Source organism: Anser brachyrhynchus (genome assembly GCF_964034855.1).
Source record: "Anser brachyrhynchus genome assembly, chromosome: 7".
In the NCBI taxonomy this organism is placed as follows: domain Eukaryota; kingdom Metazoa; phylum Chordata; class Aves; order Anseriformes; family Anatidae; genus Anser; species Anser brachyrhynchus.
This window is the reverse complement of record NC_137701.1, coordinates 9,906,029-9,927,615: the sequence shown is the minus strand read 5'-3', so window position 1 is coordinate 9,927,615 and position 21,587 is coordinate 9,906,029. Positions and strand designations below refer to the sequence as shown.

At 42.0% G+C, this 21,587-nt stretch overlaps 1 protein-coding gene across 5 annotated transcripts in view; it reads right to left on the bottom strand.

The window, feature by feature from the left end:
- Nucleotides 1–21,587, bottom strand: part of SPAG16 (sperm associated antigen 16) — a 388,703-nt gene that overhangs the window by 84,248 nt on the left and 282,868 nt on the right. For all 5 annotated transcript variants that reach the window (XR_013953855.1, XR_013953856.1, XM_080600562.1 and 2 more), the window contains exon 15: nucleotides 13,340–13,466. Coding sequence is in view for 3 of the 5 variants with exons in the window: in XM_080600562.1 (XP_080456688.1) it covers nucleotides 13,340–13,466 (127 nt within the window). In the remaining 2 variants the exon portion in view is untranslated. The remainder of the gene's footprint in view (nucleotides 1–13,339; nucleotides 13,467–21,587) is intronic.

The window sequence follows — 21,587 nt, the reverse complement described above, 5'->3', positions numbered from 1 at the left end:
CAGCGTTGACTCCTGGTCGTAACATCCAGCTTCAGATGCACATCCAGCACCTGCGTTTTATAGGTAGGTGTCTGTGGATGAAGGAATCATTTGCACATTCCTTTACCGCTTAAAACCATTCACTCAGATAAAGATGAGGTCACGAAAAGGGGGGTGCTGCACAAACCAAAAGCCTACAGCCCTTCATCTCTATTATTTCAAAGCCACCTGTGCTTTCCACCATATCCAGACAGCTTCCACCATGCCAGGAAGCAGAACTATGCAGAGAGCTGGCTGCTTTTACAACTCCTGAGACACAAGCTGGTCAGCCTGGTTTTGTTGTTGTTCTTTGGTTTTGTTGTTTAAACTGTGAACAGAAGTCCAAAATCTTCGAATAAAGTGATTAAATGCTTGCCAGGATCAGTGTATTTGAACAGGAGTTCCACAAAACCTTAAATACAAAACTACCTGAAGCAGTTACTGTGTACAAGACCTATTGCTTAATCTGGCCCGAGTGCCAGAGGAATGGAAGGTGACAAACATCACAGCAACTTCTGAAAAGAGCCTCAGAAACTGTCAGCTGGTGAGGCTGATTTCCTTACAGGTCTAATAAACTCACTTGTAGAATAATAAAGAGACTTAAGTGAGAAGCGGAGAAATGTCACACCATAGTGAGGAGTTACCAGGGCTTTTATGGCAGGAAACCACTGCTCAGAAATCTGCTTCAGTTCTTTGGTGGTGCTGAGAAGCACAGGAGTAAGGGTGACCTGACTGAAATAAGACACTCTAATTCCCCAAAGCTTTTGAGAACCACTGTATCAAAGGCACTCTGGAAGGGGAAGGAAAAAAAATGGTTTCCAAGAGGGCATGGTCAGGACAAATCAGGAACAGATTACCAGAAGAATGTAACATCTATTCTGGGACTTGTGCTAGTCAGCATATTAATAAATATTCTTTTTGAAAGGGTGGGAAGGTGAATATTGAGGTGGCGCTCAATAGTAACATTATTCATGTTTTTCAAGATGACAGCACATTTCAAAGACTTGTTGAAAGATTTCAAGATGCTACGGGATTAAGTAATGGGATGGCAGATATAGCCTGATTCTGAGAAACTCAAAACGATCCTAATGACCAAAAGTACCCTTAATCATACGAATACAGTAAGGACTGTGAACTACCCTTTGTCCCTCAGGACAGAGATCTTTTCACCTCAGTGGATACCTCTCTGAAAACATCAGCTTAACATAGCGTCAAGATTTATAGTGGAAAAAAATAAAACCAAAGAACAAACCCAGGAAACCTCATTATGCTCCTGTTTAAAAACATGATTTAAGCATATCTTGAACAGATCATACAGGCCTTGTCCCTCCCCTCCATTTCCAGAAGAATGTACCCCAACTACTATTTACAGAAGGGCAACAGGATGAAGAAAGGTGAGGAGTGGCTTATGTATCCAGGAGATTAAACAGACAAGGACTCTTCAGCTCTGAAATGAGAATAGGGAAAGATGTGTCAGCCTAAAGATGTTAAACAAGCTACAATTATTCAGTAATTCCCACAGTACGAGAATCCGAATGTATCATTAAGAGATTTAAAGCAAAGGCAGGGACGTATTTCATCACTGCTACAGGATCGGCCGGAAGATGAAGCACAGAAGTTCCAGAACAAATGATCAGACAGGTTTAACAGAGGAGAGAGCCACGAAGACCAGTCACGATACACGAGGCCCCCAGCTCTGGGAGGTCCTAATTCACAGGACACTGAAAAATAGCAGCAGAAAAATCTCAGCATTTACTTGTTCTGTTTTTTTTCCCCTAAATGTCACCTCCTGCCCACCGCCAGAGATGGGAGAGGGGCAAAACTGACCTTTGCTAGGACCCAGAAAATCTCTTGCTCTTCTCCGTTTCCAGGCAGGATCGCTGACGTATGCCATGCATATTAACTTACAACATAAAACATGAAAAGGGAATGATGTTTGACATGAACCCAGCATTAAAGAACTCTCTGTCATCACCACCACTCCCCTCTCTTGCTTTATTCTAGGAGCAAATAGGGTATAGTTTCTTTTCTTCCTTATTTACCCAATCACCATCATATATAGTATTTTGCCACAGAAGAAGAAAGGGAAATAAATGCTTTATTTTGTTGTTCAAAAATCTCAGCACAAAGATTTCTTTCTGTCCACGAAATGGCCATGCATTTGCCTGTGCAAGCCTTTACAAAAGGACGGGCAGTATCACTGAGCAGTTGGAAGGCTCCATAATGAATATCCATCTAGAAAAAGTGGATATGTTAGCTCTGCGCTCTCTCTCTCTCCTAGGTCAGTTATCTGATCCTAAAATTGCATCCAATTTTCTCCAAGGAAAAGTTTTGCATAAGCATAATTTAAATGCCTCAAAGGCATCTAAATCACAATATTCTTAGTAGTGGAATGGCATGAAAAATAAATAAATGGAAGTTATACTTTCATGACAAAGGGAAGTTTGTCTCAGGTTTCAAGTTCATTCAAACTGGAGATGCATTGCAAGTGGCTAAGCCCTTTGTCTTCCCCAGACAAATACAACAACTGGGCCATTTAAAACACAATATCCCACCTAAAGAGAAATCCAGTCCACTTTCGGCTGTGGGGCAAAGCTGCAGTTCTTGGCCTGTGTACCAAGCCCATGTACTCCAAAGAATTTCCAATGCGTGGGCTTGACAGTTTGAGAGGATCCATCAGTGGGAGCATCTCCTGGACCAGGAGAGTCGCTCCTGCTAAACTCCCATTTGCAGGCATTTAGCACACTATGCTGTGTCCTGTCTAGGCTTCAGGAGGGAAACCAAGGATTTCAAGCCAATGTTTGTTGTTTTTTTTTTTTTTTCTTTTTTTTTGCTGGCCTGCAAGCCTTAAAAAGGGCTGGCAGATACTGTTGTGGAAGCAAACTGCTCATCCTTTTTGTTCTCCTATTGAGCAGATGTGATGCCTGCCCTTGCACCTCTCACCACCACTTCAGGCAGTTTATGACTGCTAGTGGCAGCAGCATGACTGCAGATGCCCTAGACTTTGTCTCACTCACCCTTTTCCACCTGGCCCTGCAAAAGCAAGCAAGACTGGTTCATAAAAAACAGCAAGCCCTCCTGAGACATCTATATGGAGATTATATTGTTAATCAATTTATTTTGCATAACCCCATGGATCACTTGCTATTGATGATTAGGCATTTTAGCTCCTCTGACAATTTGTCAATAAAATAAAAATAAAAAAGGCTATGAACAGCATACATAATTTAAAGATGATCTCCTGTTTGAAAAGAGATGCCACTTTCAAAGGTCTGAAAAGAATTAGTTTGTGAATGTTTTTCATTTACCAAGTGGAAGAGTTATTCCAAGGAATCAAAAAATTTAGTGTTAATTACTACACTGGTATCCATAGTGGGTTACTTGTTTACTAAATGAGAGGTGAATAATTCTCCTTTAGAGCTCAGTTTAAAAGGTATATTGAAAAAATATCAAGCTTGATAAAAATGTAGCTTCTATGTTGCTAAAAGTATGCTATTCAAATTCAACCTAGGCTGGTAGTTTTTACCAAAACAGAAGTGGAAAGATAAATATTTCTAACAGATTGTTGCAGATTGTTTTAAGATCATTTTATATGAAAACATCTGACATTTAGCTTCAAAACTTTCTAGAGGCAAATATGAAATTTGCTTCCTGAAAGGACGGGAATGGCACGCAAATTGACCAAACTACCTAAATTACCCTTGAGCTTGAAACAAGATAGTTAGGTTGTCACAATACATTTTTCCTTTTTTTTTTTTTCTCCAAAGTATCCAAACTGAATGGACTATCAGCTTCTACCCAAGTATTTGCTTCCCTTAAGTCAAAACACTCGATTTCTTCTTCCTGTAAGTGTATGCACTACACTCACTGCATAATTCTGGATCGATCCACAAAGCTACCAGCTAACTAACGACTCTCGGTTAGTGACGAAAATATACTTAATTTCAACAGTGATGACAATGCAAATGGCTGTCCCCTTACAGATTACCGGACCCATTCAGTCCTTGGCAGAGAACGTCATGGCTGTTGTACCTTGCATATTGAAAATATAGAAAGCACACCCAGATACTAGATCAATAGTATCTTACTTCAAAAATCCCTTCTTTTTATTACTGGATATGAATGATGAATGCAGTATTGATTCATTTCTTTACATATAATACAGATGCTTCACTCAAAACACGAGACCTGGATACCTGTGAGGCTGTAATGACCTTCAGGAGCCCTTGCTCTGACTGTCTGCAGGAATAAGTTAATCAGGAGATGAAGCTCTTGTATCTAAGCCAGGCTGGAGATGAAGCTGTGCAGTCTGAGTGAAAGAAGTGAGTTCTCATTCAATCACTGTAAATACATTCAAAGTGGGAATTTGCTAACTGTAGCACTCTGTAAGCTGGAAGTAATATAAACAATAAATATAAAAGAGAACACATGGACCTAATAAAGTCACAGAAGCAGTAAATGCTAGAAATGAGATGCTGAATACATTCATATTTTAAGACCTGTGCTTAGTTTAAGTGGGATTAGAAAAAAAAAAAAAAAAAAACAACAACCTGTTGAAAACCATTTTAATTCAGTTTGTGAATAGCTGCTGGAGAATCAAAATTTTGATCAGCTACGTCCCACTTGGGATGCATAAACCTCCAATTACTTTCAGCTTCTGTTAGTTTAATACAAGGATGGCAAAAATCATGTGGACATTCCCTTCATTTACTTTTGGAACAAACAATTTGCTCATCACCATGTTTTGGCTGACTGCCTGAACAGCTGAAACTGTTGTTCCTCCTTGAAGAATAACATTTAACCAGTCAAATAATAATCCGTTCAACCTGGGGTCCTCAAAAAAAACCTAACAGGTCAATATATTGCTCTAATGAGGCACAACCCTGGCATCCAGAACATTGTTTTTCTGCTGGGCATATGCAGGCAAGTGAGAAGGGAATATTTAGTACTACAGTATCTACTCGAAAAAGGCTGGCTCTATTAAATAGCTGTCCATCTTCTTGCACTCTGGGGAAGGATGCATTCCTCTCTAACAAAGATGAAGGGAATATCAATGGGGCTAATCTCTTCAAAGTGCTCAGAGCTCAAAGCAATTGCCTGCAGTCGTACACAGTCCCCACCCTCATTAGCTCAGCAAAGAAAACACAGCAAAGACAAAACAGTGCTCTGCAACGCGAGCTAAAATGTAAAATAGGGGGGGGTTCCAAGCCACCTCCCCTCCCTTTCCAAAGGACAAATATTTCATACATTTTAAATTATGTCTGCACTGACAATAAAGTCATATATTTTAAGAATCCCTTTTCTGTCTAACATATTTAAATATTGGGGAGCTTGCTCGCGTTGAAAAACGGCCGTGACACAACAGAAATACGGTGTGGCACAACTCTTCTCCTGAGCAACAAAGGGAAGAAATTCATTGCCAACTTTTTCCTGTTTGTAAAAGCGCAACAGCCAGAAATCAGAGAAGTGATAGCTTCCCACCCCGTGGTACAAGGAGACCAAATGATCCGTCGGTCAGCTCGTGTTTACGTAAGCTCCATAGTACCCACCGCCTTCAAATTAGAGCATTTTACGGTCAGGAAAACAAATGCGGAGAGCAAGAGAGGAATGAAATACAGCAGCACTGAGGGGAGAAGAGAGAATTACGAGACAAGGAATTATGGCTGAATAACACAGTCGTATGGCGCATCCTTTTACTCCCGCGCTGGCCTTAGGAATAATTAAGGATGGTCACCAGATGTCCTAAGCACTCCTCGGAGAAAGACAGACGTGTTGCTGATCTGACTTCCATGGCCAGGCAGCATGATGGGGACAAGAAAATAGGCCATGGGTTGTGTAAACCAACTCAGTCCACACGGCAATTTCTCCAGGGAGCCTACTAATGGATTCGTCAGTTCAACCAGGCCGGCTGGGCAGGCTACCTAGGGACAAAACAACAATACTGCTGCGCTGCCTACCAGCACACAGCTGGGGCAACAGCACTTGCTTGTTGAAAAACTCTGCCAAAGCAGGGATTTCAGCATGAAGGACAAAGCACAAAGGCTCTGTCTTAGAGTGGCTGAGGTGAACCAGCCCACCACCATTTCCCTCTGAGGGACAGGTTTTGAAAATCTGCTGTTGTTTGTCTTATCCCGTTCTGGAAGGAAGGAGGAAGAACTTTTTCTGGCTGATTGCTGCTTGGCCCAGCTTCTGCAGAAGTGAAGAGCTGAGAGGGCATGCATGAGACCAGCACTTGGGTGAAGAGCACTGACACAACAGCGCTTGGAGAGGATCTGAAGCCAAAGAAATCAAAAATGCTGATCACCAAACGAAGAATGGAGAACTAAGATGTGGGTGGCTGCATCTGTGCCCGTCAAGCAAAACTCCTAGGCATGTGGATTAGCTATAGTTAGAGGAAAGAGAACATGAGACTCCTTAGTTTGCATAGAAGAGCGTGTGAGGCTGCAGTGAAAACACACAGACCTTGCCATGCTGAAGACGGCACTCCTGGACAAAGGCACTCCTGGACTCCAGTGCAAACCCCTACGACTGTTCAAACCCTCAGCGAAGACAGGGTTCTGATGTGGCAGACATAAAAACCATTCATGATGGAAGAAAGGGGAGGAATGAGTGACCTGCTGTCCTGGTTCCATTTAGGACAGAGTTAATTTTCCTCCTAGTAGCTGGTAGGGTGCTATGTTTTGGATTAGGATGAGAAGAGCGCTGATAACATGCTGATGTTTTAATTGTTGCAGAGCAGTGCTTACACCAGGCCAAGGACCTTTCAGCTTCTCGCTCTGTCCTGCCAGCGAGCAGGCTGGGGGTGCAGCAGGAGCTGGGAGGGGACAGACCCAGGACAGCTGACCCAAACTGGCCAAAGGGGTATTCCATACCATCTGACGTCATGCTAAACAATATATAGGGGTGGCTGGCCGGGGTGGGGGGGCGGCTGCTCGGGGATAGGCTGGGCATCGGTCAGCGGGTGGTGAGCAATTGCATTGTGCATCACTTGTTTCTTACACATTATTATTATTAATACTATTATCATTATCACTATTATTATTATTATTGTTATTATTATATTCCTGTCTTAATAAACTGTCTTTATCTCAACTCACAGGCTTCACTTTCCCGTTTCTCTCCCCCCATCCCAGAGAGGGAGGGGGGAGGGTGAGCGAACGGCTGTGTGGTGTTTAGCTGCCGGCCGGGTTAAACCACAACACCTGCAAAGGTACAGCTTATGCTCTGCAAATAGACCCATGAAAAGCTTGAATTAGAAGCAAAGCAGGCAAATTCCACACATCATGCCAAGTCCTAAGTGCAACGCAAAGACCAGTGGGACAGCAGCATGATGAAGGGAGAAAAGGAGAATTAAGAGAAAAGAAGCAAAATAGAGAGGAACTGGTCTTGGTTCTCTAACGGATTGGAAAGATGTGATCAGAAACATGGCTTGGTAACCCTGCCGCCCTCTTAGGTGGAGCTACAGCACGTCCAAAGTGATTAACGAGCAGAATCAGGAGCTGCCCGAGCTCTGTTTGGAAAAGCCAGTGCCAGGACAAGTCCAAACAATTACACCTGGATCTATTTCAATCGATGTTGAGCTCCGTTTGCATCTCGGCATAGACTTGCAGGGTTAACTACACTCATGCATGCCTGCCCAATCAGTCCACGCATGAGCACCCAACAAATGTGCACAGCAGTACCCAATTGGTTCTTGCATGAGCGCCCCATCACTTCATGCATGGGTGCCCAAGCGCTGACACCCAGATACCTTACACATGAGCACCCCAATGAATTTCCCAAGCACCCCATCAGTCCATACACGGGTGTGTTATCAGCAGACACGCAGCCCTTGAAGGACTGTGCCCTCAGCGACCCTCACCAGCACAGGGACGCCCAAAAGGACTGCAGCCTGCGGGTGACCTACACTGGAGCAGCAGCAGCAGGGAGCAGCAGAGGCAAAGCATCTCGGAGGCCAAATTTGTAGCAGGTAGCAGCCATCACACACACAGCCCCAGCCTCCTGCATCGCCTGCTGCTGCAGTGGAGGAGCTGGGACGGTGGAGCACAGCCCATGGCTAAAACACAGCAGGTGGAGACTGGGAATGGCAGGACAAGAGATGCTTGGCTTAAATTCAGGCTGCAAACGGGGGAGGAAAAGCATTTACATCACTGCTTGCTTCATTCCTCATGTTTTCTTTTGTCTCAATACCCGAACGAGTGATCAGAAGTTTCTGTTAATTGGCAATAACTTAAATTAAGTAAAAATTTCCCAAGTTGAGACTGCTTTGCCTGCAACAGCTCATACATATTCGAAATGAGGTAGGGACTCAGGCGCTGAACCACAAGGGAAAAAGCACCCTAAGGAATCAATTGATGTTATCAAGTAATCTGCCTTGGAGATTAAAGAACACACAGCAATAAAGTGTTGTAATGAAAAAAGCTTTTTAGTAAGAAATGGGGGTCATAGGGAAAAACACACATTAATGTCAGCACGTAATTGCACTATATGGACAAAATCAGATTGCTGCTAAAAAGATTACTGTGGTAAATTCTGCACTAGAGGATTTTTTTCCCATCAAGCGTGACTTTAACTACAAGCAAGAGGGCGACAAATATAGAAAAACAAGGTTCAGAAAATGCACAAAAAGTGAGATGAAGAGTCGAGACCCCATCCTGCCCCGGTTCTGCTGATACCTGGACTCATCTCTGGTCGACACAGTCCCCTCCGGAGACTGGAGGCACGGGGCATCCCCAGCTCTCCTTGCATCCACCAGCGAATGGCAAAATCCACCCTGCAGCTTCCCAGCAAGGGAGAGCTTCTTCCATCCTAGACAAATCCCTCAGCCTGTCAAGATTAAGCTTTATGTACTTGGCACCACTTGAGTGATATGAATTAACCAGAAATGTGAAGGAAAAAGGGGAAAGAAGGAAAAGACCAGCACCTGGCACCTCAATACCTGCTTGTCTTTGCAGCCCATCTCCCACCTGAGGGAATCAAAGAGAAAATTGAGTGGGCGCCTTGCTCACTGCAAGATCAAACTCCTAACTAAATGAGACTGCCATATAATAAATCAGTATTATTTGTGTTTAAGAAAAAGGATATACACTCAACTAGGCACATGCAAATTTAAACAAATGCAATTTCTGCTTCTGAATCTTTCTACTCCATTTACAGGGGTTATTTCTGCAGGCTCTGTTCTGAGCACCCAAATTGCTACCAGATAAGACAGCTTAAAACTGTAATTCTGGGACTTCAGCTGAAGACCCAGTACCCGCAGAAATTCTGACAATCTAAGGTTTAATTTCTCTGCCTTCATCCCCTGTGAGGCCTGTGTGGATCACCTGTGGCTTTAACAGTATCAGGACTAGCCCAAATAATGTCTAGTGCAAATATTGAAGGTGCTGCAGCACTGACATCCCAGCAATCCTGCTAAGCACAATTCTGCATTCAGTAAAGGGCGGATACTATGGAGACACAAATTCATAGATCACTATTTAACACCAAAAACAATCCAAGGCTGAACAGCAAACGATCCTGTCACCCGCTGGGCTAATGGCCAACTCCTATTAACAGTCCTGTGTAATGTCATGTGATGGTGTAATTAAGCAAATTAAGCCAGCTTTTAGATACCAACGCAGAGCAGCTACCCTAACTTCACCATGGCTGAAAGCTGTACCATTTGCTCCATAGCCACTTCCTAGCACCACGTGTCTTCTTCATCCCCCGAACTCCTATCTCCCAAAATAAACCACATGTATCACAAGGTGATGTTGACTCTCGCAGTTCTTCACTTTCACATTAATTTGCAAACTTTACATTCTTTTAATATACCCTCACTGTACCTGCGGATCTCAAAATGCAGCACTAGGCTCTTCCTAGGCTGATGATTTTGGACTATTTTTTTAAGGAAAGTTGCTTGGCTTGTTTTAATACATAATTATAATAATAATAAGTATGTCAATAAATAAACTAGAATCCTCTACAGTTTCCCTACCTCTTCCATACTATTAATGGCTGTGTTGTGATTAATCGTATCAAGTAAATTTTCTAAACTGCAACTGGGAACATCTAAGCTTGGTGACAAGAGAGGGATAAGGGATTTGTGAATGCTGCAGAAGAAAATATGCATGTGGGAATGCTGGGTAACTAGCATATGAAAAAATTTAAGTGAATTTACTGAAAAGAAAGCAAAAAAACAATCAACAGTTACTTGTGTTGTGGTCTGTCCTGAAAATAACCACAACCGGTGCCCTCTCTGAAACCTTTCACAGCATGCAGAATTCAAGGACCGTGCTCCTTGGTGGTTTTGACACCAAGGACAACACTGACCTTCAGTGCCCCCAGGGGGCTGAGTCCCACCAGCTCCAGCACCATCTCTCGTTCCAAGACCATAAGCTAGTTTCAGAAAGATTCAAGGAAGAAGAAAGCCTACATGAAATGCAATAGTGATCAGTTAATCATGTAATTAATTTCTCCCCATCCACAAGTGAACCACAGAGAAGAGTCCACCTGTTTCGCTCCAGTTGAGCGAAAGGAAAGCTAAGGCACGAGGAAGCAGACCAGACATTATCTAAAGCAGAAAGATTTATACCCAGCTCTTTTTCATTAACTTATTTAAGATCTGAGTGTGGCCCTGAGAAAGACAAAAATGGCTTCATGGTCAAACATCTATCCCCTGAATAGCATTCACATCATGAGTCAGCAAGACCCATCTGCAATATGGCCATCAGGTGAATCCCAATAATTGTCAAACTCATTCTTGGTGCTAGCTCTTTGTGAAGCAACTCCCATGGAGCACATCTCACACTGAGAGTAGATATCACCACTTAAGATAAAAGGTAAGATGTTTCTTGCTACATTACATCTGCAATTATAATTACTTAAAAACAACACAAAGGAAAACCAAATAAGATGTTTGATTAGTTGGGGCCTTACTATCTCTGACCTCAATCTCATTTGCAGATACCACCAAATTTTTCATAAAACCCTTCTATCATTATTAGCTATAATTTAAATAATTACTGGGCAGAAAAAAAACACCCATAACTGTTCAACCATGGCTCTCTAATCTAGTAATTAAATCCACCTGCAGGAAGCTGAACAATTTGTTTCCTGTGTGTATGACTACTAATGAAGTCAAGTATTTTACACTAGGTGGTATATCATCACCAGGATGGACTGAGGAACATAGCCAGGAATTAAGCCACACTTTGATAAAGCCAGAAAAACTCACCCAAACATCTCCCCAGACAGAGGTCCCAAACAAGACAAGTGTGCCAATGCCCATCAGGCTGCTAGGTGAGCATGGGACACCTTCTCCCAGCCCCATTTGGGTGTTTTTTCTTTTTTTAATATTCTTGCTGTTTGACTTATTTCAATACAGTTCCTATTTTTAGCTAACCCCGTTCAAATGACTGAGTGAATAGTTTGACCAAGTCCACATATTGATCAACACATTGTTAAAAAATAATTACTGTTTAGACAAACAATGCAGGAACTGCTGGGTCATTTGTCTAGCCGTCTGCTGTTGCAGAGGACCACGTCATGCAGCCTCTCCCACTGATGCATCAAGGGCTACCTTTGGATCACTCAGGCTCACTTTGGTTTAGCTAGCATGCGTAAAATAACGACAAAATGGTGTCAGCATGAGTTAAGCATTCATGTACTCAGGAGCTCTTCCTGGGTCCCATGCTGCCCTGCTAACAGGAACCAAACTGGCTGCACCCAGGTTTGCTGAAACCACTGCACCACTACACTCAGATGCAGCACGGAAAATGCATTGCTGTCAGCCACAACACTCGCCCAGCAAATTAAAAACTGCTCCGTAATGAACAAGTAGCTGTGTGCTTGTACCTCTGCAAGGTACCTACATACTTTGACAGACGCTGCCTGTGCACCTTGCCCAGGGTGCCTCTCCCTCTGCCCCAGCTAGGGCACGCAGGGGCTCTGCTCAAACCCCACAAGCTGTAAAGACCTCTCTCTCTTCCCCAGGTACTTTCGTATCTTTAGTAGGTGCGACTGTGTCCCGTTACGTTATGCCTCGTTCTGATCATCCATATCAATTGGATCTCTCTGATGTGTGCTTACTCCTGCAGAGAAAATTTTGGATTTTATCCAGACGTTGGAAAAATTTGCCCATTTAGATTGCCTGAGGCCGATAACCTTTCTACTGGAAACCTCCCATCTGGCTAGAAATATTGCTCCTGCACTCTGCAGGGATGTGATTCCTTTGCAAATAACCCAATATTCTACTCCAGAAATGCAGAACTGCCTCAAATCCTAACCAAGAAAAAATGAGCTCTTGTTCCAAATTACACACATAAATAGAATAGTCATTAAATTTGTCTTTGGGAAGTGGTCAAAAATGGACAGTGTCAATGTATTTTATCCCCTGGAAATGAAAATACCCTATTTAACAGTACAGCAGAGAGATCTGTGAAAACACTACAGAAAGACTAGAGCTTGATGGCAAAGTTTTCTGCCAAGAGACTATTTGTATTATGGATTCCACAGTATGTGGGTCATTATGACAAAACGTGCTATTGTTTCTGTTTAAATGATTCCTTATTTTTCTCTCACGTTCTACTGAAACGTTTTATGCATATAACACAAATGCATACATATTTTCCAATAAATAAAATACATATTACATTCTATATCATTATATCATGTCATATCATATTATCCTACCTTTGAGTAAGAATGACTTTCTGAGTGAAGATCACATTCCATGCTGCAATATAAATGCTTGTCCGTGCTTTGGAATTGAGGATTAATATTGTTTTTAAACCAAAAAAAAAAATATTTTACAACAGCCCCTCTTCAAATGAAAATGCACCTTCATTCAGAATACTGCTGACACAGTAATACAAGGTTGATGATGAAAAATAACTGGTTATTTCAATACTTTGTGCACAGTAAGCACTCCTGTCAACACAATCAAAATCTGAGGCAATTATAAGAGGACTTAGTAAGGTGGTTATGAAATGCAACTGTAGAATTAGCAAATAAAAAGAATAGACATTACTGGAGAATACACGTGACTAGAACAGAGGAAATCTTGCTAAGTTTTCAGTGATAATTTGTATTTTATGTAATAATTTTGAAATTGCATTTCTTGTTATTGTACATTTTGCCTTTTCTATAAACAGAAAATTAGACCAAACTGCTGATCCTGTCCAGAAAACACGTGCATCGACTGCCAGTTGGTACTATTGGGCATCTCGTCTTTCAAATGAACACATCTGTGCTGTGTCACACATGCTCTCCAGCTTCAGAAGTGCAGATTTCAAAGTAAAACATGTCTCAAGTAAAAACAAGAGTTGGTAAAAGCTCCTACCAGAGTAATCAAAGGCAGACTGGTTGGCAGGACGGGGGCCGGCATCGACGGACATGATGGGGACTGACTGCCGAATGTCCCAGAGCTTCAGCACGCCGCGGGAGTCACAGGAAGCAATCGTATCACCCTGTTGATGGTGGACACGAAACCAAGGCATCACTCTTGTATTTTTGCAAAGAAGAAAGCGTGTGAAACAGGGCTGGATACCCGTGGATGCCAGATATAGAAACTGTATGTATTAAAATAAACGTAAGTTATTTGTTAGGTTATCATGGTCTCTTGACCACTATACTGACTTGAATACCAACACTGCTATAGGACTTCTGAAGAAAACATTCCCCATGCTGCTCTTCAATAATGATTAAAAAATGAAAAAAAAAAAAAGTGACAGAAAAACTTTGAATATGCAGTATAGGAACAAATGCAAAAATCAAAGAAGGTTGGGTAAAGGATGCCCAAATATCATTTTGGTTGGCTAATTCCTAACTATAACAGAAGGAAACCACTGGCTACCAATATAGAAAGATCTACTATTTATTTAAACCTCCAATATAAAGATTTAAAATACCAAATCCCCAAACCAGCTCAACTGGTATATGTTCAGAGTCATCAAAGTTTTTTCCCCTTTGTGCAACGGTGTGAGAATAGATTAACGCGTATTGTTTTGAAGCAGAATCGCAATGATACAGAACCGAGAATCAGGTGAAACACCGGCCAAGTGCCGCATCCGTGACTTTTTTTGTATTCAGTTAATTTTTATTTCTTTCATGTAAATAATGCATGCAAGAAAATGTGTGGGGTCATCTAGCAAATACAGGAATTAAGATCTGAAAACATCCATTGCCTTCTCAAGCAGAAAGTAATGGCCGACAAAATACTGTCATGGTGTAAGTTTAATGAAATCTTTAGGTCCATTTGGAGGAGACCTAAACTGTCTAAATTCCATTCTAGCTTGTTACAGGGACTAATAGAGAGTAATACACAGAAACAAAGCAATCATTGCTTGGAGAATTCATTCAGCTGGCGATGAATAAGCTCTCAGCACTCGCTGTTTTGCAGGAAAGCTCGGTGACCAAACCAACACCACGCTATAGAGAACCTATTTGTTTAACTGTCTGTTCAGCTAGACCTGCTTAATTCTCTTTCATTTCACCCACTCAGCCTATACAAATGACAAGGTCAAGCAGGCCTTGCAGGAAACAAAACAAACAAAAGCAACAGCTACACTCTGAATTATGGCACGGTTTGAATTGGATCTCAACAAAGCAAATTTTGAGTCAGAAAAATAGAAAGCATCACCACGGATGCTTCCCTGTCCCTGACGCATTTCACAGTCTCTCAGACTCTATCTTCTGGGCTGAGCGGCTGAGTCCCTTCCTTCACTCCTTCCCACCCTTTTTCAAAATAGTCAATTTGATAAATAACACCATTACATGTATATTTTTGTTTTAGTGTATGTTTTTGGACTTGTTTTGTAGATGTCAAACATACTTAGTTCACTTCTACAAATGCTCCTTAGCTGCAGCTTTGGTAGTTCGGCAGCTCCGACAGAGCTCAGCTCAGGGCCCATCTGGACAGGACTGCACAAACCCAGGCAGCACAGGTACAGCAGACCCTCCAGTGGGTGCTCTGCAGCTCCTCCTTGTGTCAGCGGCATTCGTGTCAATGGATTTCCGATACATTTCTCTCTCTAGTGTTAGCATGATCCAGCTAATAGATCCTAACAGCACCAAGAATGCTTCACTGAAAAAGAAACTGCAAATATTGATCAAAGACAATCCCAAAATGGTAGAGTTGACCTTGGCTTTCCCACTGACTTTGAATGAGAGATCATTACTCGCTGCCTGATTATGAGGCAAACAACCTTTTACTACTGGGTCTTCCTTCTGAGAATTAATTTCTGCCACAGGAGCTGGCAACCACATGAGAAGATCCAGACCCCATCCTCTTACAGTCTTGCCATCCTATTCTCTGCCACATTTATTTTCTCCTGATTTCTACTACAGATCAAACCTGAGGTAGGTACCAGATACCTTGAACCACCCTAACCTGTTGGGTTTTTTTTGGAGGCAATTTGTGGACACACCAGAAAGAACTAGCCCCCATGATCCTTGCAGACACCACTTAAACAGAGAAACCTGGCTTGGCAGCCAGCTGGAGAAGATGGTCCTGCTCCCAGGGGTTTGTGATCTATCCTAGTAGCACAATCAACCAGCTCTTGCTCTCAGAAGTCAGCAGACTTTCCATCGTTTTCCTCCCAGATGCCTGGTATAAACACACCGTGCATAAAACTCAACGTTCAGCAGCATATTTTGCATGACCCGCATGAAAAGGCAGCAGAGCTCATCTGCAAAGAGTTAAGAAAGCGCAGGGTTTTGGTGGTAACACAGAGCACATGCCAACAGGTATTTTATCAGCCTCAGCATACTCTGCCCACAAGCTTATTAACAAATGCATCAATTACTGTTGCTACCTAGGCAGCTGCTGCACTAAAAGCATACCGCGAGGATTTTGTTAATGAGCCGGCTATTACATGTCACTTCTTGATGCCATCTCTATCACATACCTTCTCTAAATCAAGTGAGCTGGAGATGTGGGATAACAACTTCTCAATAGGAGCAAATAAACGAGGAATGTAATCAAGCTTAAGGACAATTTGAAGCTACATGCCACTCAGAGAAGAAGAAAGGGCTAAGTCACACACTAAATGAACTCATTTGCCCCAGCCAGGGGCCATTTTCAAAGCTTTAAAGTGGAATCCCTTTGAATTCTTGCACGAGCTTTTGGCTTTTTCATTCCTTTTCCAGTTATTATTTAGTTATTCACAGCAGAGCCCTCTGCCTTGCTCTTCGCATTCTTCATTTTGCTTCTTGCTGCACTAACATCTTTTTTAGATGTCTTTTTAATGATACATTTAACTGAACAGCAAGCTGGACCAGCAGGGCTGGATGATTTTCTGACACGTAAGAGGAGACAATGAGATCCAAGGAGGAGATGTGTAAGAGCGGATTTACATTGTACTGATTTTCATTTACACTATGTTTTACGCTGTAGCAGCCAAGGCTCAGTTCTACTATTTTTTCTAATCAGAGCATGTCAGACCATTCATAAAACTGGTAGGAGTTTCCTCCTAGCCTATATAATCCAGCTGGTACTTCTGTGCGTGTGCATGGTAAGTAATTAAAGAATTTACACAGGAATTCAATTAGTCTAGATTCAAAGCCTGGTTCTGTTCCAAGCTCCACGGGACTTGGCCTTTACAGCTCCACCTCCTGAATCCTTCCCTGCCCACTTGGTGCCCATCTTTGTGCTACAGACCTCTAACAAAAGGGGTATGTACAGCAGAACCCCAATCTCAAATGGCACTCACAAACCATGGTAAAACATTTATTTGTAACCGCAGGATGATATCTGCTGATCAGAAATGATTTATATCATTTCCATGAAATTTTTAAAGTCCTTTTTCCATCTTTTTTTTCTTAATATACATTTTTTCTAGTGAATACTATTACCTAGAGTAATCACCAGGGTACAATTGGGACAATAGAGACAAAGTGGGACTAATGGCCAGGTACAATTTAGCTTCACTTCCTGAAATGACTACACATCAGTAAGATATGAGCTGCAACAAGTGGTTTTACCTAATGTAGACTGCAGTAAACTCCTCCCAGGAGTATTCTCCAAGTGTCATTCTGAAGGCAGGTCAGTAGCTGTTTCATGGGCTTTCCTGAGTATTTTGGGAAGAACAGTGAGCGAAAAGCACCTTGCTTTGTTGGTTTGAGAACTTTTGGGGCCCTGCTGTGCCCGATACCACCCCGATGAGCTTGTTATCGGTCTCGGAGCTAAGCAAAAGGAGCCAGTCCTGCGTACGTGAAGTGTGGATAGAAGAGGCCTTGCTGCAGTGCAAAAATGAACTCCACTCCGAAAAAATAAGAAGGGGCACACATGTCTGACAGAGCCCCACGCCGAGCCCTCCCATCCCACAGGCTGGAACAGGGGTTTCTGAGCAGCAGCGAGCAGGGGCAGAGGAATCCCAGAGAAGCCAAGCAGGGGCGGGTGAGTCTGCTGCAGTTTTAATAGGGAAAAGTCTTTAATGTCCAATTAAGCCAAATGAATTATGTAGAATATGATACAGATGGGAAAAAAAATGCAGATGTGTTCCATTATTAGGCTGATGACTAATCAATCACCACCCATTTTTGAAGTATCAGGCTTAAATCACCCTGGTTTCAAATGAAAATAGCATCTTCTGAGAAAGAAATGGTATTACTTAGCCTGGCAAAACTACAGAGCTACATGGATTGCCACTTTGAAAGTGCAGTGGTACATCTTTAATAATTATTTTCACCAAGAGTGGGGGGGGAAACGGTGATTAAGAGTTATTTACAGGCAGCAACAGTGTTTTTCCATCTGCTTTTTTACTAGCTTTTTCCTTTTGCAGTTCCAACTTTGCATCACGATCAAAGCAACCAAGGACCATTTATGTGTTAAGGCAACTAAAGAAGATAAACATCTAGAGCATGAGCAAGTAGGGTCTGGTTCTCCCTTCTTGTGGCTTTTTTTTAAGCTTTAATAGACATCGGCTGGTGAGATGAGCTCTTCTGGAGGCGAGGGGAATCCAAGACAGAGATGCAGAGAGCCTCGTCCCTGCGAGCTTCACGGTTGGTTCCCTCCAACTTCATTAGCAGATGTCAACGAACAACTCCTAATTTTGCACTGTCTGGTTGACTGCTAAAATTGCCACAACTCGCTGTAACAATTTACTTGGCTATTTTTGCTGAACTTACTGTGATTACTGATCTATTGCAATCCCTCAGCATTATGATCCAATGTGCAGGTTTTGAGTGCGCGCTGACTGTGCACGCCCTGGGGCAAGTGCAGCCTCCCTCTCACATCCATCTCGACGCGCACTGCAAGCATCTGACCAAGCAGGCAATACAATATCTATTATTAAAAAACCATTACAGATTCAAAACTACAAGAATCTGCTCCAAGCTCTGTCTTCATCCCTCTTAGAGAGCAGTATCAGCACCTACCCCACTACCTTGGATGGTAGATGGCTACCCTTTAGCTAGGATCCTCTATCCTCGGAGCACAGAGACATGTGGGGAGGCCCTGACCCAGGGGTGAGCGCTGTTAATGCCAACAACCCCGCATGGGAACAGCCAGACAGTGCTCAGGAGCAGAAGGGAAATCTATCACGGAAGGGTAAAAGAGGCTCATAGATGTGTTTGCTTGGCATGGTCAGTGACCAGCAGTCTGCTGCTGTTAAAAAGTGAAGGAAAAACAAATATATTGGGAACTGAAGGAGAGATGTGGATGAGAGGTCGGTGCTGATAAATAAACAGGTGCATGGGCCACAGCATACTAAGAAGCTTAAAGACATCATGATAGAAAATTTTCACTTATTCTCTTTTTCTCAGTGATGATTTTGAGACAGGGTGAGGAATATCCCCAAATGCCATTATTTTTAGATTAATAATTTTATCCTTTCAGACCATATGGAGACCCATAAGGAGCACCCCCTGTGTCCTAAAAAGACGTAGCTCCATTGAAAATAATCAAAGAAGGTGGCAGAACTTTGTCGCAGCAGAATTTCCAGCTCTACCAACTTTAAAAATAACGATGGATCATGGGTCTCTTGCTTGTTTACATGCACTCTGCAGGCTTTCCCCTTGCTGTGTGAAACAGAGGGAATCTCTCTTCCCTTTGCCACATCAAGTAGGAAGAAGTGCCTTGTGGTGTTTGAGGAGAACAACACATGCTAGGCTTGCAGAAGCCCTTTGCATAAATTTACATATGAAACCCAAGATCACTGCACTCCCTGCAGAGTTACTGCTAGCCATAGTTGACATTGCACTTGAAACAGTACTGCAAAGAGAGCAGTATCTTTTGCAGAGAGGTTTAAAATAATCAATTTTGTTTTTCCTTTTTAACCATCAAAGAAGTGCCTTTGAATTCTGGGAGCTGTGCAGTGAGAGGAAGGCATGAATGGTAATTGCCATTACTGGCTTTTCTCGGTATTTTGAGTGCTACCATGACTAAACTGAAGCTAGGTGACATCATTACCTGATTAGATGCTCCCAGTATGCACAGCAAATTCCAGAGGTATGCCACATTCTTGTCCAGAGATTTTATTGTCACTCAAGTATGAGTTAATTTTCAAAAACTGGGTAGTGTTCCCCGTAATAACTTTAATATGTAGATGTGATGCATGCCTGCAAAAATGCATAAATTCCTGGTAGTGCCAACAGAGCTGTTGCTGAAATTGTAGGACATCTGGGTCTGAAAAATTAAGTGTGAGTAAACTGCATTTTTTTTTTTTAAACAAATTATCAAAGGAATGTGTAAAATGAAAAAGTTCAACTTAATATGCAACTCTATCTTGTCTTTGGGCTTTTTTTAAGGGAAACTAAATGCATAAAGAAGAAATATCAACAATACATAAAAAGTATTGACAGAAGCTCACCCAACTCTGTATTCTGATAAGTGTATGAACGTTTCTTCCAGTTTCAAAGTATTTCAGGCAAAAAAATGATCAGTTCAACAAACTTCATCCCATTATATCAAGAATTTCCTCACCAAAAAAATCAGCTAAATATCAAAATAGAACAATCTGCATTCCTCTCCCCGATGGATTTCAGCTTTGCATTCTCAATTATTTTCAGATTAAATCATTCTGATATTCAAGTACATTCTAACAGTGATATTTATTCAACTAGAGATTAATCGCATCTTCATAACAGAGAGGCCTTTCCAGTTTTGGCCCTACTTTCATTCTTGCATAAATTCATTTAAAATCCAACTTTGGTGCCGTGTAAAGCTGTGCACTACACAGCCATGCTCACTGCCCCGTTTGAAGCATCCTGCTTCCCTTTGGCCATTTGATGCAAAGTGGGAAGCTGCTGACGAGACCTCTTCCAAACGCAAACCACTGATCTGAACTGAACCCACTCCTCCAAAATAAATTTCCTTTCAACCGTTCTGAAGAGTTAACTTTGCATTGACATGCTTTGTGTTGGAAGGGCTCTTACCTCCCTGCACACTGACAAACCCATCCTGCCAGCAGCCTTCTGCTTCTGTCTCACTATTTATTGGGAAAACTACCGTCGCATGAGGGAGCTACGGGATGGAGCGCAGGGATGGCAGCCTGCTTGCTCATGTGCTTTGGAACATCATTGCCTGTGAAATATCATGTATGGAGGTAAGTTTGACTGTAATTCAGGTGGGAAATCAGATTTTAAAAAGCCTGGATGGATCTTGGTATTCTGGTTTTGTTTATTTTGCAAAATGACAGGTTTAAAAAACAGCAGTTCAAATGAAAAATGAATTATGCTGGAGCCCGGAACCCGCAGTGTAAACCTGGCACAGGGTAGTTGGGTTTGCTGGGCCTGGACCAGGAGATCTAATTTCTAAAAAATCTTATTCCTGCCATTGCAACTTGGGATGTACAAATTAATATTTCTCCTCTAAGGAAGAAGGGCAAATCTCCCATGCTGCTCGCAGTTTTGCATGCTAAGCAGCATTTGCTCCGTGGATTGTATACGCACAGGGTCACATTCACTGCAAAACACAGAATTCAGCAAACAAAATCACATTAAAGGAGATAATCTCCTTTTCTTTCAATTATGCTCACAAGCAAGTGAACAAAACAGCATATTTGTATTTGTAAAGATAAAGTCTGAAAACATAAGATAAAATACTGTACAGTCTTAATTATCAGCTTCTCTTGAGGATCTTTTCAAGGGCCAATCTGACCTAAAGCACACAGGTGGGTTTGTTTTGTTTTGTTTTTAGGTTCCTCAAAATCAAATTAAGTCAAAGCTACTTAACAATGATGCCACGCTTCCTGCTTTAAACATCAGAGTTTTCTAAAATCCAAATGTCTGTGCATCATCCTTTTTTTTAATCATGAAGAGACAAAGCTTTTAATATCCAAAATTTGAGATAGCAAAATCTGATGAAGTTTCAACTAGAAAAATTAAATATTTCATTTACTCTTGATCCAAAACATGTCTGCCTATATCTGAACGATTTCAGTGTCTCACAAGCATTACAGCTGGGCTGGGTCACTTCTCCCCTTTCCCATCTCAGCTTCCCACTGGCAGGGGACAGCTAACCACAAAGATGGGATCAAAAAGGAGGGATCAAAAAGCACAAGCTGTAATTAACTTAAGAAATTACAAGGGGCTAGGTATACCATATACCCCCAAAAGGAAATAATCAGTTTTTTAAAATTCCAGATTTA